Source organism: Apteryx rowi, unplaced genomic scaffold (genome assembly GCF_003343035.1).
Source record: "Apteryx rowi isolate R43461 unplaced genomic scaffold, aptRow1 scaffold_286, whole genome shotgun sequence".
In the NCBI taxonomy this organism is placed as follows: domain Eukaryota; kingdom Metazoa; phylum Chordata; class Aves; order Apterygiformes; family Apterygidae; genus Apteryx; species Apteryx rowi.
The window spans coordinates 247959-263734 of record NW_020449263.1 but is presented as its reverse complement, the minus strand read 5'-3'; the positions used below and the strand labels follow the sequence as shown (position 1 = coordinate 263734).

At 38.0% G+C, this 15776-nt stretch overlaps 1 protein-coding gene across 6 annotated transcripts in view; it reads left to right on the top strand.

Annotated features, from left to right (window-relative positions):
• Window positions 1-5573: 5573 nt before the first annotated feature.
• Window positions 5574-15776, top strand: part of TFPI (tissue factor pathway inhibitor) — a 43641-nt gene continuing 33438 nt past the window's right edge. For 5 of the 6 annotated variants that reach the window (XM_026069064.1, XM_026069063.1, XM_026069068.1 and 2 more), the window contains exon 1: window positions 5574-5781. In XM_026069064.1, coding sequence (XP_025924849.1) covers window positions 5697-5781 — 85 coding nt within the window. In that variant the 5' untranslated portion in view covers window positions 5574-5696. Of the gene's footprint in view, window positions 5782-11811; window positions 11920-15776 lie in introns of those variants that run through there. The other variant, XM_026069065.1, reaches the window with a different exon arrangement.

Genomic DNA, 15776 nt, shown 5'->3' with positions numbered 1-15776 from the left:
CCCACATTTTCTTCCATTCTCTCTTTGTCCTTTCCTTGCCTGCTTCCTGTAGTGGGAGAAACAAGAAGATAACCCATGTCTCCATATTTCCTGTGGCTGGTGTCATTGTCTGTGTGGCTAAATGAGTGTGGCTAGAACTGGTCAGAAACTGGAAATACTTTTACCAATATACATACAAAAATCCAGTTGCATAGAAAGACATTTTTCCACTAAGAGTTGTTCAGAGAGAAATATCACAACAAATCTTAGTTGTGACRTGACCATAGTAATTAAAAATCCAAGCTTATTGCTAGTATTGTGTAGGGAAGCAAATTTAAAGAATGCTTAGTTAACATTACAGAGTGGCGCACTATGCCCTCCAGGACTTAGACTAGCAAAGTTAATGTAATCTAATAAATAAAAAACCTGGAGAGATCATGGGTGCTCCCAGGCTAAATGTCTCTTTGCTTGTGTGAGAAGTTGACTATGCTATTTCATAATTAAATTTCTAAAAATACAGTGCATTTAAAACTCTCTAATCTGCTCTCCACAGAGTAGAGTTGTATTCTGCTAGCATGTCAATACTGGATTTCTGTAGGATAGAAAAAGATAAAGAATGTGTTCAGTTTAAAGAAGAGAATGATTTTTAAAATGAGAGAGGTTATTTAGCCCTGGGTTTGATGGACGAATGACTTAAGAATGCAAATTGTTTGCAGGAACAAGCACGGAGGCATCAGCTGACTGCAGAACCTGTGTAGTTTTGCTGTGCAGGAGAGAAGATTGATTTCAAGAGAACCAGTTGCTTAAGAAAGGACAGCAGGATTTGGAGATCAGAAAGGCAGATGTTGAATGTATTCCTTGCTCGTTTTCGAGCTAGTTTAGATAGGGTAACTTCTAAACCAGTAGGAAATGGATCTGATTATCAGTTTCTTCTCACTTTCTTTCTTCTTTTTACCCTTAAAAAACAAACATTAAAAAAATCTGCTTATCCAATTTACCTTTGTTACTCCTGCTAAATATCTGACTTTTAAACCAAAAAGCCTAAGACATCTGTGATAAAATAAATGTGGGTGCAAAGCCTGAGAAACTTGAAGATCCCTTCCCCTTTAAAAATGTTTCGACCTTTCTATCAGTCAACTTCTGTAATACTGGGTCTTACTATATAGCTATTTAAACCTCCCAAACATACACATCCTTTAGCCTGCTAAGAGTCCTGTCTCCCAGGCATCTCAGGATAAAGGACTAGCATTTGAAAGTCTCTCCTTTGAAGCTGAGTCCAGAGGTAAGGACAGTAACAATGCCTGTTTTTAGAATTTCCTCATTGTACCATCTCAGTACTCTGCTATCTGAAACAAGGGTCACCCTCTGTTCATTCTAATTTCAGTCTTTAGAAAACACTCAAGATATCCATATATAAGAACAAGAAGTTACAGGAAAGAATAATAAGGGGAAAAAGAGGGGAGGAGTATGTTATATAGACAGGTTTTCAAGGGCCAGCTGCAGGGTTCTGATCTTCTTCTCACTGAATATCCAGGACCCTCATGTATTTTATGTGGGTTTTAAATRTTAAATGCTATAAAGACCACAATGCAAGTAATACAATAGATATGATATAAAACAATAATAGAGCCATCTGCAAAACTCTTATTAAAAGGTCTCTTTCCTCTTTTAGAACCTGGATGGGATCTTGAAGTTGCATGTCATCAACATGCAGATGACCTCAACTGGAGAGGCAGAGGTACACCTCAGTGCTCTCAGCCCCCTCACTTTCCCCAGAAAAGATCAACTAATTTTAAGATAATATAATACCTATCAAACTAACTACTAATGTAATGCAAAAGTGGAGTTTGTGGTAGATAGCTGGTTCCAGCCTGTAACTGTTTGCTGTGACATGCCATTGCACATGGGAAAAAGGAACATTCAGTGCACTTAGAAATTCTGCAAGAGCCACAGCCTTGCACTATGGTAAGATGATTAGCTGCTGTGCTGTGGAAAAGACTCTTTGGAGCTTTTGTCCTGTACGTTGACAGGGCTTGCTAGCTCTTAGCTCTCACTTTAAGCTTAGCAGGGGCCAGCTGACTAGGCTGGTTGTATTTTTCCTCTAAGGCTGCTACTTAGCTCCTTGTGAGCGTTGAAAAAATACCCGTATTTGGTTAAGCACCAAGTAGACGTATTAAGTTATGATTTAGTTTGTTGGACTTAGGAGACAGGAAGCTCTTGCCTCTGGGAATGTTTTAAGAACTAAGCAGTGGAAAAATGAAGTGGCATCACTAGAGGGCAACAAAACCTCACAAACAACTATACTGTTAAAGGACAACRCAAACAATGTTGCTTCTTCACTGAGACGCTTCTGTCATGACCTGAAGGAGAGCTTGTGTAAGCTTTTGTGTTTTTCCAACTGTGTTACATAATAAATCTTGTCTCAGAGATGATGGAGTTCCAAAAATTATATATAATGTATATATATGCAYACACACACAAAACTTTTCATATATTTCTATGCTGATTCATCCCCGTTTGGGCTCAGTAAAACCAATAACAAGGTAGGACATTTGCACATGATTTTCTTTCCTCAACTTCATGTATTTGGCACTAAGGTTAAACATAACAGGTATCCTGTTAAAGCTCATCCACTTTGAAGAAATAAGTCAAATATCTTAGTTGAAGTTACTGGTGTGACTCAAGGAAGTTCTACTGTCTTTCTAGGTTTTCAGTCTTTCTCAACCTGTGGGTTGCTAGCATTTTGCAAATTGTAAGCCTTTTACCATTAGGCTTGTTATCCTTACTTATGTACTTTCTGCAGACCCAGTAGTCAAGCTAGTGCTCCAATTTATTGCTGATGGAAAAAGTGGATGTATCATCAGAAAGAGCTCCTCAGTGAGAGCTACCTGTTGAGAGTCTGGACYGAAGGATCTTTCTTGTTGTCAGATATTAGCTGCTATGTCTTGCCAAGCAGTGTCTGTTCATTCATTGGGTTTCTAATGATGCTGATCTCTCACGTGAAGCACCCCCCATTTGTTTCATTCAGTGGTCTCCCAGTTTGTGAGTAGCAATTCCATGTGGTGTCAGAAGGCTAAAAGCTAATCATCCCAACTTTGAGTTCTCCAGAGCCAAACCTCTTTTGAGTATTTCTAGGATTTGTACAAGGCCATTTTTTTTATTATTTCTCTGTTTTATCTTACTTTAGCTGTACTTTTACATGCATCTGTTTACTGAGACATTCTGAGTTACAGAGGTCATAAACAAATGGAGCTGCAAGTCAACATTACTTTGATAGAAATGCAGTATAAGCTGTCCTTATGTCAAATTTCTTTAGGGAAATTCTTGGAGGTAAGAGTGATCTGGAATGCATTCAGTAGCACTGATCTCAGCTTCTGTCCCTCAGACCTTTCTGCTGCGCCTTTTCTGCCTCAGTCCAATCTGTACTCCTCTGGGGTTGTAATCCCTCATTAGAGGCACCCATCTTTACAAGTTGGCTATAGAAGAAGAATCATATAAATGCTCTCTGGACCTTCCTTTGACTGTTAAACTCAAGTCATTTCAAAATAGGCCAGCAGAGAGCAGCTGGAAAAACAAACTGGAATATTAGGTTTGTACTGTCTGTGCTGTATCAGTGTAATCTAGAAATCCAGCAGAAATTGGTAGCTGACCTGTTGCTTGTAGGTACCGTAAATGGTCTTTTCTCAAACTGGTTCAATAAAGCGTGTAGTTCCTACTATTGCTTATCTGGCCAGGGCCCGACTCTAGGCTGTCCTCATAAATCATATGAAATGATAATCTTACAAATTGTAATCTTTGTATGGACAACTCATTCATGTACCGAATACTATAAATCAACATGTAGAAAGATCATAATGATAATGTCACATACTCAAAGGATAGAAATTCCCAAGTAAGGATTTTGGGGTTCTCCAGAACAGCAATAAAGCTTAATAAAAGTAACCACAGTTTGGTGATGTCTTGAGGAGAAACTAGGTCAGTGAGTTCTTCTGTGATTTGCAGGTTCTACATTTTGAGAKACTCCTGTATGACCTTAGAAAAGTATTTTTCAATGACTAGTTTTATATCTCACAAATTCCATCTTGCTGATCTTGAAAGCCATCTGAAAAATAAAAAACAGAAAAAGCCCTCTCAAAATTGTAGAAACTTTTTCCAGTATGGACCTTCAGCCATTGACAGCTGTCTTTCTAGGTCAAGCCAGCAGTGAGTGTGATTGTCTRGGCTGACAGCCCATCTAGGGTTCATAGGTGAATTGGATTGTCTGATCCTACTAAATGTTCAAAACAGTTTTGTTTCCACCTTCAAAGTCTGCTTCCACTTTCAGTTGAAGTCTGTTAGGTTATAGTGATAATGCAAACAAATCCAGAGATAGACCCTTCTGACTACTGAATTAGGAGGACTGAATGTGAAAAACAGAGAGACATTAGCAGAAAAGAAAGCAAAAATATTTATCTTAAAATGAGATATTGAGTCTTTTGAACTTTTCTCTTGGATACRTGTTCTTTATACACATGGTAGGATTTTTACTCTCATTCTATTTCAGTAATTACCAAAGAATTCTTAATCTAACTTTTAATCAAAATAAGAGATTTCATCCTTTTATATGTCCCCAAGAACATTTTTTGTTTGTAAGTCATTTCTCAACATATATGACTGTAGCAAGAAGTGACAAAATGTGTTTAAACACTGCAGCGTTTTCTCCTATATTGTTTTTCACTTCTATATATGGACTGTTTCTTTCAGAATTACCTTATTATTCTGCATGCCAAATTTGAGTGACTTGACTGAGATTTTGGGGAAAATAGGAATGATGCTGATGCATTATAAGACAAACTTTGAAAATTCTTTTTAGCATGCTCATTTAAAAGTATATGTATTTCTGTTTAAAACCGACAAAGCACACTTGAAGATTTGAACAGTTCAGGTCCCTGGATTAGGAATATGTTTGCCTGGACTGGTAATTCAGCCCACATAAAGTGCAGTATGACTTAAAATAAAGCAGTTCTTCTCTAAATGCCCTGTAGAGTGTAACAAATCTGAAACTATCTCTGTCCATCCACAGAGATGCATCCTAAGGAAGGAAAATGAAGAAGTATGTCTTTTCCTTGATTTGGAAACCTAGCTGGTTTTGTTTCCATTAAAAATGTAGAATTTTTTTAAATCCTGAGGAGGTTTTATTACATCTGTAGCAGCTCAGTCTTACAGCTAGAGTTCTCATCCATTTCTTCAGCCATGTACTCTATGACACTTAACTTTAGTTTTAGCACATACTAGAGTGTTTCATGAGTAGATGGTATGTTCTAGCTCAAGATGGAGTTGTCTTTGTAAAAAAGCTGTAGGTATTGTGCTGAATGCGGCCTAGATCTAGACTGAATACATCACTGAGCATGGTTTATTAAAAAGTGTATCTTTCTTAAATAGTGAAGCAAAGCCTGCAGCATACATAAAATAGGGGACTGTCTTTAGCCATTCTTTAGAATTGCATTTCATTTATAATTAACACTATTTAGAAAACAGTTGCTCTAAACTGCAGGCAGATGTGAAAGCTTTAAACAGGAAGCTTCCCTGCTGAAGCAGATCTTTGAATTCTACCCAGAACAAACCCGCGTGCTCTACAAAAGCAAGAACGACTGGCTGATTAATCAACAGGCTGTAGGAAGATCAGGTTGCAATTCTGTCTTTGCAGCTTTACACCACACCCCCACGTATTATCTGCAATGGGAATTAGTGGAGGAGAATCACGTTCAGCACTGCTTCAGGAATTCTCTCATTCTTGTTTCAAGAGCTGTTTCCAGGAGCTTGGTGAGTACTTTGTAACAGACTTTCAGTTTTACATGAGTGATTTTTTTTTCTTTAGCTGGCAGAAAGGAACATCTACTGTTCTGTTTTCTTTAGAATGTTAGATGCAATAGTCAGATGTTTAGATTCAAAGTCCAGCACTAAGTGCTGCAAAAAGACTTTTTTCCTGTAAAAACTGAAACAATAGTGAAAGGCATGTAACTTTATTATTGCTAATAGAACTGCTATCTGGTTCTGAGAATGTCGGGGTAAGGCATTTTGAGCTCCAAGATAGCTTAAGCTGTTTGAAAGAAAGCCATCCAAAAAGTGAATGTGCTAATTTTGATCAATCAGCTGGAGTTGAAAAAGAGCTCTCATTTTTCAAAACAATACTTCCACTGCAGTAACTTCAAGGGAAGCCTGGTTTAGGCGGAATTGTCTGCCAGGTTTTGCAAATCCTTCTAAGGCGTATGACAGTTGAAGCAATTAATATTTTGAGAAGTACCAGAACATTTTAGGTGAACCAAGTTAATCTGATGTTAGTACAAAGCAGCTTCACTCAGGATGTTTATTGAAATTTTGAGGAAACTAAGAATATGTGAAAAGTGAAGGGGGCAATGAATGAGGCTTACAGACCTTGGTGCCAATTTAAAAGAAGGAAACAAGCAGAAAATCATCTGTGTGTGTGTTGGTTTTCTTTTTTTTTTTTTTTTTGGTAATTTTACTTGTAAGAATCAGCATTGATTTCAGTTTTAGTAACTGTGTTACAGAAAAGAGTGATACTAGTCTGTACTTAAAATATGTAGCTAAAATTTAAGTAAGCATGTTTTAGAAAATCTAAATACAACTTAAATAAGGAGAAAAAGGTACATAACAGTGGGAAAAGTGGAACAGGGAGAGCAGTAACAATAGAGATGGGAGAGTGTGTGAAAGGTCAGTGTGACTCAGTACTCTTAGAAATTAGTCATCAAAATACTTCATGGAAAACATGTAAAGATATAAACCTTCCTTCCTGAATATCGTCTGGACAGATGTAAAGACCGGAAGTCCAGCTGCCAGTTTGCCTTTCTCTTTGTAACGTTCTGCTCATTTCTTTAATTCTACTGTGAGAGAGCCCACAATTTCCTGTGAAGGCAGCAAATATATATATCCCCAGTAAATTAAATTGTATTATTGTTTAAACTGAACTTGAGAACTGTAATCATTAAGCAGTTTACTTTGTGTGTAACACTTGCAATTAGAGCAGTGTTAAGGAGCTAAAGATGACTAAAACAGTCTGCTCTGGCCCTTCTTCCTGTGAAATATGTCCCACGTGAAACGGTTCATAGAAAGTTTAGTTATGTGAGCAGTTGCTTGGTAAATCCGTAACTTATGCTGGAGGATCCCCGAGTGTACTTTAAATTGACTTTAACTAACCTTTGTGTTTATCATTACACTGTGTATTGTATAGTTTGTAATCTGGAGATACATTATATCTCAGCTGTCAGTGTAGTTTTATGACCTTCAGAGTCCATCAGTCTATTAGTGCAGTACTCACATTTACTATGTTGCTAATGAAAACTCACTTGTAACTCATCTAACTAATCTTCTAAATGCAAAATAACTGTAAACTACAGTTTTAATGATCTTGACTGAGGACGGTTTGAACAATTTATGATACTGAATTTATCTATCCTCCTTAATCTCATCAGGGAGTTAATATCAAAAGTCCAATGGTCAAAACTTGTAAGTTGTCACCTGTTTTGGGGTTGTGTCGGATTGGGAGGGAGATGAGACAGTGTACAAAAAGGTGGCAGAATTTTTGTCAGAGAGGAAATTTTAAGAGATTAAGGAAAAGGTGGTCCAAGATATTGTGTGTTTATGAAACAAAGCAAATGTCTAATAGTACAGGTAATGTTTGCAAAGATATAAAAGAACAAGCTTCTGAACAGGCTGTCAGAGAACATACCCAAAGCCTTCAGATAGCTTTAGATCTCACCTCTAGCTAGACCAGACCAAAGTCAGTGCAGGAGAATTCCTGGATTCGAGATCTAGCTTCAAGGGCTGTTTATATGTTTTTCCAATAACTGTTTCATGTTAAATGCATAAACTCTTGGAACAAACACTAGCATGCAAGTTGGTTGGTTGGCTGGTTGTTTTTTTCCTCCAGTACAGGGACACTGATATTTTTATGCTACCTTTCTGTCTCTACGGCTCTTGAACTCCTTTCTGCACAGAGAGAACACAGACTGCTCTCACTAATAGCAGCCTACAGCCATGGAGTGAGGACAGTTTCTGGAAATATGAATAATAAATCCTTTCTGGCCAAAAGAGAAAGTGGCCCTGTGTCTTTCACATTCTGGGAAGCTGTTCTAACCCTTTCATTTACTTTTAACAATGATTCTAACAGTAAGTCCTCCTTTTCTGCGTTTCAAAATAAAGTAGCTGGTTGAAGTGTTTTGTAAGTGTCACGATTTTGTTGGTGTGCATTCAGTATGCTCTGAGAATGTCTGCCAAAGGGTGTCAGAGCACATGCAAGAAACAAGACAGCACATTTTAGAATAAGAAAGTATAACACCAGTAGAGCTTAGGGGTTTCAAGAATTGGATGACTCTTGCATATTGCAATTTTGGAGCAAACTCTTTAAAAGCTGTCTAATTCCAACAGTATGTAGTTACTGTTGCTCTTTGTTTGGGCTTATTTCTGAACAGTCATCTTTTTTTCTCTCAGAGCTAGGAGATGCTGAAAGTCCTAAAGAAACCAGAACTGGATAGATGTTTTGACAAGGATTTCTGTGACCTGGGATCTGGATATCTGAGGCTTTTCTTTATGCTTAAACCAAGGAAAACAGCAAAGAGGCAGCATTGCTATCCTAAAAAAAAGCACAAATAACCCACTTCCRTGTGTTTCTTATGAAACTCTGTTTGAAGTGAAGTACAATAGACTATGGTACAGAGTATGCCTCGGGACTGCATGAAGCAAAACCATGTGGAGAATTGTATGATTCCTTTCCTGACATAGTTATTTCACAGAAAAATGCTATTTTTGTCTTCTTAATTTTCTCTCATGCCTCCTTTGTTCTATTTCCTTAACTATTTCCTGTTGCTGTCAATACAGTTGTTCATTTTTCATCTTTAGTGCTGTTGCCACCTTTCCTGATGTGTGCCATACATGACTGATTATACCTCTGAAGTTACCTGGTTAATTTTATTTACTATTAAATGAAAAAACAAAACTAGGCATTTGAACATGCTTGCCCAGGATATGATCTGGAGCCAAGAAAGTAGAAGGAACTTGTTCCAGAAAACAAATTATCCCAGAAGAACTGATTTTAAAGTAATTATATTGAGAATAGCAATCATAGCAAATAAATTAGAAATACAAGCATTGCATGAAGGAAATACTTAGCTGATAAGTTTGTATGAACTTAACAGAAAGGTCTGCAGAAGTTTATTAGCATTTTCTATAAACATTTGTACTTCCTCTTTAGTGAAAAGCAGTCTTTTCCCTTTATGTTTGTACAGCCTCTAACATAATGAGGTTCTGGCCCATGACTTGAACTTTCATCTGTCAGAGAAATGTTATTTGGAAAACAGTAAGAGACAGAGAGGTAGAGGGGAAAGATCAGGCTGAAGTTTTCTGTGCTCTCAGAGTCATCTGATAAATGCTCTAAGTGCACAGAAGCTGGCACTGCCATGAGAATAAGCAGTACTTTCCTCCCCGTCCCACCAGTGTGGGACACTGTGCCACTCCYGTGTCCCATTCCTTCCTCCTGTTCTGCCTCCTCCTCCTCTGTGTTGGAAGCAGTGAGTAAACATGCTTGAACACTCTAGGCAGCATCTTCAGCCACAAACAAACAAGACTAGGTAATTGTTATTGCTGGGGATTTTATCCCCTCTTGTCTTTGTGGAGCTGACATCAGTTCCCCATCCAGTTTGTCACACTGCTGAAAATACAGATAGATAAGGCAAGGGAGAAGCCTGTGCGAGTGCCAAATCGGGCGGCTGGAGATAAAGGGAACATGACCATTTTTTTTTTCCGTGGCAGTGTTAGTTTATGTTGGTTTATGTAGGTGAAGGATGAGAGTCTAAGGCAGACTGAATCTGGGAGTATTCCCACTGGTGACAGAGCAGTTCTAACGTGTGATGAGCCAGAGATCATGCATCCATTGCAGTAAACACTGATGTGGTGTATCCAGCTGGGAAGATGGGCAAGCTGAGCTAAACTTGCTTCACAAAGCAAGGAAACTTTTATTTTGATGTTTGGTGCATGTGCAAAATGCAGTCTATTTGATCACAAGCTTACATAAAGTTAATAGTCATATATGGTTAAAATCAGTCACAAGAGGCATCGAGTAGGACAGGTAATTTCCTCCTATGTCTGTCCATTATATTTTCAATAACTGACAGCTTCACTTTAATGTAATTACATTTCTGTAGTGTGTACAATGTGAAATTGCACTCAAATGAGTTCATAACAAATATACTGTATGACTCTATGACAGCTGAGACTTGAAACGATGTACTATACTTTGCCAGTCAATTTTGCTGATAAAAATGCAGGTTATAGACTTTATAGTACTAACATTTGCTATGGGGACTGCCATGCTGTGTTCCTAAAAGCATAACTAGTATTACTACTTGTCTGTATTATTTCTTGCTTTTGTGCTCTGAGGGTAGCTATTACTAGGATGTTGCAGGCATTCACTTTTTGAATATAGAATTATATGACCTATGACCTTGCTACCACCATGTAGTTTTTGTCCAAGCCTAAACACTGTGCACCATTACATGGTGCCTGTACACATCTTTCTACTTTTAGTTTTCCAAGTCTGTTCAGCACAAATTGCTCATGGGCTGTATTTTGCCTGAAAYGTAGAATTTACTTAATTTTAACTTATCAGTTTGGATACATCTTATCTTGCTGTTGAAGAGAAGCAGTACACTTTCTTTTTTCTTTTTTTAAGATTTATGAAATTATGTAACCTAATAATTTGTTTTAGTCCATGTTTAAAAATTTTTGGTAGAAAATAACATTTCCTTTTATTATTGAAAGCTAAGTCATAATGGAAACAGCATTATGTATCTTAAGTGGAGATTTGCATCAAACTGGGATATGGCATGTCAGGTGTAACAGTCACATCTAAATGAATAACTGCGTTGTTATTTCTTTATTTCTGTGTGACTCAGTCTTCTATGGGGTGGAAACTGAAATTCAAATAATGTATTCAGGATTTTAGGTAGGTGGGCCACTCTCCTTTATGATGAACTAATACTGGGTCCTGTGCCTTTTTGTTTGTTTGTTTTTCCTGTGGCTAGCAGAAGTAGCTAGAAAATCATTAGGCACTCCAGCATGCTATTGCTACTAGCTGTGTGATTTGGTGTGGGCAAATCAAGTGTTCCTGCAAAGAGGTAAGTGCAACTATTAAAAAGTCACTCTTAATTCCAGGGCTTATTATTCACTGGGGCAATTGCCTCAGGTTCTCTGCACTGCACCCTCAGGGAGTTAGGAAAATACCTTATGGGATACTTTCACCAAGGCATACTCATGCCATCTCTGAGGTGCATTCTCAGCCCCTTTTACCTACCAGAATATTTCCAGTTCCCAACTCTTGGATGATGGATATCACAGATGTGAGGCCCTGCCTGAACCAGGTGGGAAGGAGAACTCAATGGAGCAGGGAAGTGGGGCCTGGAGCTGTATGAAGAGAGAAGTTGAGTGGAGATGGGATGGAAGAAGTACCCAGTGCCAGATATGAGATGAGCAGGAGAAGGGAATAGATTCTGGAGCTAAGCTGGAAAAATGAAAAATAGTTTTAGAGCACAGGTGAAAGGAATGAACAAAGCAAGATGAAAGGGTAAGAGAGGTCTAGAGTTATGTGGAAAAAGAAGGGTGTTCTGTGGTAGACTTATTAATTCTGGTCTGTAATTTCAAAATGTAATAGGGTTTTCTTTTATGTTAGTTTCAGTTGTGTTTGCAAAACAGCATTTACAACCCTAATGGAAACAAGAACCAAAGTGGGAGTTTAAAATCTGAAACAATTACATCAGTTCATGCAACTTTACAGCATGAAAACTAATGAAGACATTTGTTTTTCTAACCTTTCACTTCACTAAGCACTTGCTAATCTTAGAGGCCAGAGGAGTGCAGCAGCAAATCAACCCTTGCATTAAATAATCAAAGGTATGTAAGCAACCAAAAGCCTCTTTTATAACAAGAAGGAGTTGTGATTTGTTCTTAGTGGGATATGATGAAGTCTCTAGACCCAAGACTCATACAGACTGTAAGGGCTGCTACTGTATGGTATGGGAGGGGGATAAGTTGAGAGTCAGGAGCTTTGATTGATCATGCTTTCAAGCAGTAATGTTTGCTTGCTGATGATCCCTGTTAGACTGCCTCCCTTTCTATTAAGTTGCTGGGACACTGCAAGGCTTTGCTCTGTCAGGAGTAAGTTTGACTAGAACTGACTATGGGACTGACACAGAACAGGAGTTTTTGAGGCACAGTATGAATATGTGGGTTTGTTTGTTTGTTGTTGTTTCTTTTTTCCTTACTGTTCAATCTGCAGAGGCTGAGCAGTGAATGAAGGTCTGCTCATCTTGTACGACTAGAAAAGAAGCATGCACCATCACCTATGTTCTGTTTACATCAGAGCAGAGGTGAAAATTTTAGGTTGGCCCCTCTGAGGCTTTGAAATGCTATCTTTGGGGTCTTTTCCTAGCCTTGGGGAGAGTGAGGACTCTGAATTCAGATTCCACCACTTTTCCCATGGGCACTGGAACCCTGGTGCAAGGAACCTTCCAGCTGAGGCAGGTTTTTTATAGAGAGGTAACTGCAGGGCAAGTTATGTTGGGCTGTGTGATAGTTGTAGCACTGCAGACAAAGACAAGGGGCCTGGTGACCTACTGAAATTCCCCTTTTTGAGATTTTGCAGATACTCTGCCACAAGCCTATAGGAAGTATGAGAGGTTGGAAACTGGGAAGTGGAAGGTAAAGACATGGAAAGGAAAGTATGGACAGTAATTGCATTTACACGTAGTCCATGTATTGTCCTAACTTTAGAGGGTGTGTGCTCAAACCACATGATCAAAACCGAAGGTAAAATAACACATATATTAGGCTCAGGAAATGTATTCAAGCTACTATGCAGAATGGCCCCTCTGGCCATTTTGTGCAATGGGAAAGGCAGAAGGCTTTGTCCTGCAATAAGGAAATAGGCTGCTTTGTCTTGGAATGTTATGGCTGTGACAGAGGCAGTTTTTATGTCTAGAATTACATATTAGATCCTCATTGGCCATGCTGCATGCTTACTGTGAAAAAAGTGCAATTTCACAAGGATAATTTGATATGTTAGGATGCAGCTGCCATGGTACCTTTTTACTGTTGCTGCATACAAAACATGTTACCTAAACAGAGGCTGCATGTTGCTTTGGAATAATTTGCACAGAGAAAAGTCTTTGTCAAGCTGATACTCCCATACTGATGGAGGAAAAGCAATCCCTCTCACTGTTGAATTGAAATAAAGTGTTTGATCAAACTACTCTGTGCATTGAGCACACTATACAGTGGAGCTCCTCTCTGCTCCTGGAGGCACATTTCTGTGATGAGGGTTTTTGTTTTGTTTTGTTTTAATATGAGTCTACTTTCTGTTGCCAGATCAGTCTGTGGCTACAGAAATAATACTCAGTAGAAGTCTAGTTTTGAAGACTGGGAAGGTAGCCTGGCTGTTGCAGGCTTGCTGACTGCAGTGTGGTCATTGTTTTCAGAAACTGAAAGTGGGAGGGGAGGAGTGGTAAAACTCAGAAAGGCCTCTTAATACCAATCCACTCAAGATAATGGCATCCTATTCAGAGAATAAATATGCTAAAGATATACAGTGAAAACAATGTGGGATGCATATTACCAAGAACAGAAGTAAATTTAATTGCATTCATCAGCCTCATTCACATAGTTTTTGGGCTGAGCTAGTGTTTTCAGGCATAGGATGCAGATGCATCAAAGGTATGTCCTGACATTCAGGAGATCCTGTCTACAGGATCTACTTGTTCTGAGGTCCATCAGCTTCTTCACTGGCAATGCCAATTGCTTCAGGTTGAAAACACATGTCCAGATCCTGTCTGGTTTTTAATAAAAATAGCTTGTTTGCATATGCTCTGGAGGTCCAGTTTTTAGCTGGTATTAATGCTGGACTGAATTCTAGCTGTCCTAAATTAGGACCCTTTCTGAAGTAAGGCAGTATCTTTACTCCCAGAGATTTTTCAGAATTTGGCCTAAGTAACTGAAGCATTTAGCATGAATTATTTATATTTAAGACATTTCTGTCTTTCCCATGACATACAGTCCTTCACGGAAGTGTATATTTGGCTAACATTACTGTATTTCACTGACCAAAATGGCACAGATAAAGTGAACTGTGCTTTACTATATGAATACAATAAAAAACAAACAGAATGTATTAAAAAAGAAATATAATAAGAGACTTTCAGCTTTAAAATCTTAGGTTTCTGAGCAGCTGAACATGAAATTGGAAAACTTGGACTTTTCTAGAGGGTTGCATTTTTTTAATTGAAAAAGCACTGCCAAGTTTGCTTTGATCTTGGATTTCAGTCTTCCTTTAGCTTGGTATAAGGAATAATTAAGCTACAGAAGGATTTAAGCATTTCAGTACTAAAACCACYACCACCACCCTTCATCCCACATCGACCCATACCTGACACAATCTATTGGGAATGCATGACGTTGGGGGAYGATTTGCAAAGAAGATAAAGGAGATTATGTGTTCTGCCATTAGACTTTGTAATAGGACAGATGTGCAGTTACACAGCTTACGTTTTTCCTCTTGGGAGATTGCCCATGAGAGTTAGTTTCAACAAAATGCTCTTTTCAGGGAAATGTAGGGGTATAGGAGGAAGAGCAGAAATACTGAAACCCAGTAAGATTTTTGTTCGGTACACAAATGCAGTGATTTGTCCTCAGACTCACAGGCTGATAATTAAAATAGAATTTTGTACCTCATTAGTTATCTTGTATAAAGAGTCATCTTCAAGTGATAAAGAGAAGTTCACTGAGGATTTCCATTTTTGGCTCATTGTTTCCTGTATTGTTTTGTTTTGTTTTTTTGACTTGGGAACAGACTTTTGGGAATTTTGAATGGTTGCGTAAAAATGGATCAGCAAATTTTGCAATCTAGGAGCTATATATTGCAGATTCCTAGGAGAAGAGATCAAGGCCTAATTTTGAATGATACAGAAGCAAATTCAAATAGAATTTTCCCAAACTAGTGAAAACTTTGCCATCRTGTTTGGAAAAGCACAAGCATAGAGAATGAGAGTCAACGGTCAAACTTGGAATTAATCCAAGGGCAACTGAGGTTGTGAATAATTTCCAAGTTCCTTTATGAAGAGTCTCATAACTGTGCCAATGATTACAAATTAAGGCTTCTAGGGAAATGAAAGTGCTTATAGAATTCACTTTCCCAAATCATTTCAAAAATTAAAATTGAAAGTGTATTCAGAATTTTTCGTTCCTATGAACTCACAGCAGACAGGCAAAGTCTGAAAGTCTAGGTTCCTTTATAACTATCTATCTAAGTATCAGATCTGAATATTTGATTATATTTCTGTTTTGTGCAGCCTAAATGATGCCAAACTTTAGCTATCTTTATTCACATTATAATTCTGAGTGCTTAGTGTTTTAATTCAAATTTTCAACTTAATATTTCTCCCCATGCAATTTTTTTCTTACTTGTGGATTCATTTTAATTTTAGCAAATGTCAGACTAAAATTGTAATTCAAATATATCTCGGATCATAAAGCCTATCTTTGGTTGCTAACACTTCACACTGCCTTGTGCAGAGTTCTTTTGTTTCTGTTTTACAGCATGGCTAGACTGCTTATCAGGTGGTGAGTAACTAGTTCTCTAACCTTGAATAAAAAAAAAAAAAAAAAAAACCTTCCAAGAGCTTGAACCACAAAGCTGTGCATGGAAGAAAATTTGCTACTAGGCCAAAATGTCTAAGATGTGTCCTGTTTCTGGAAAT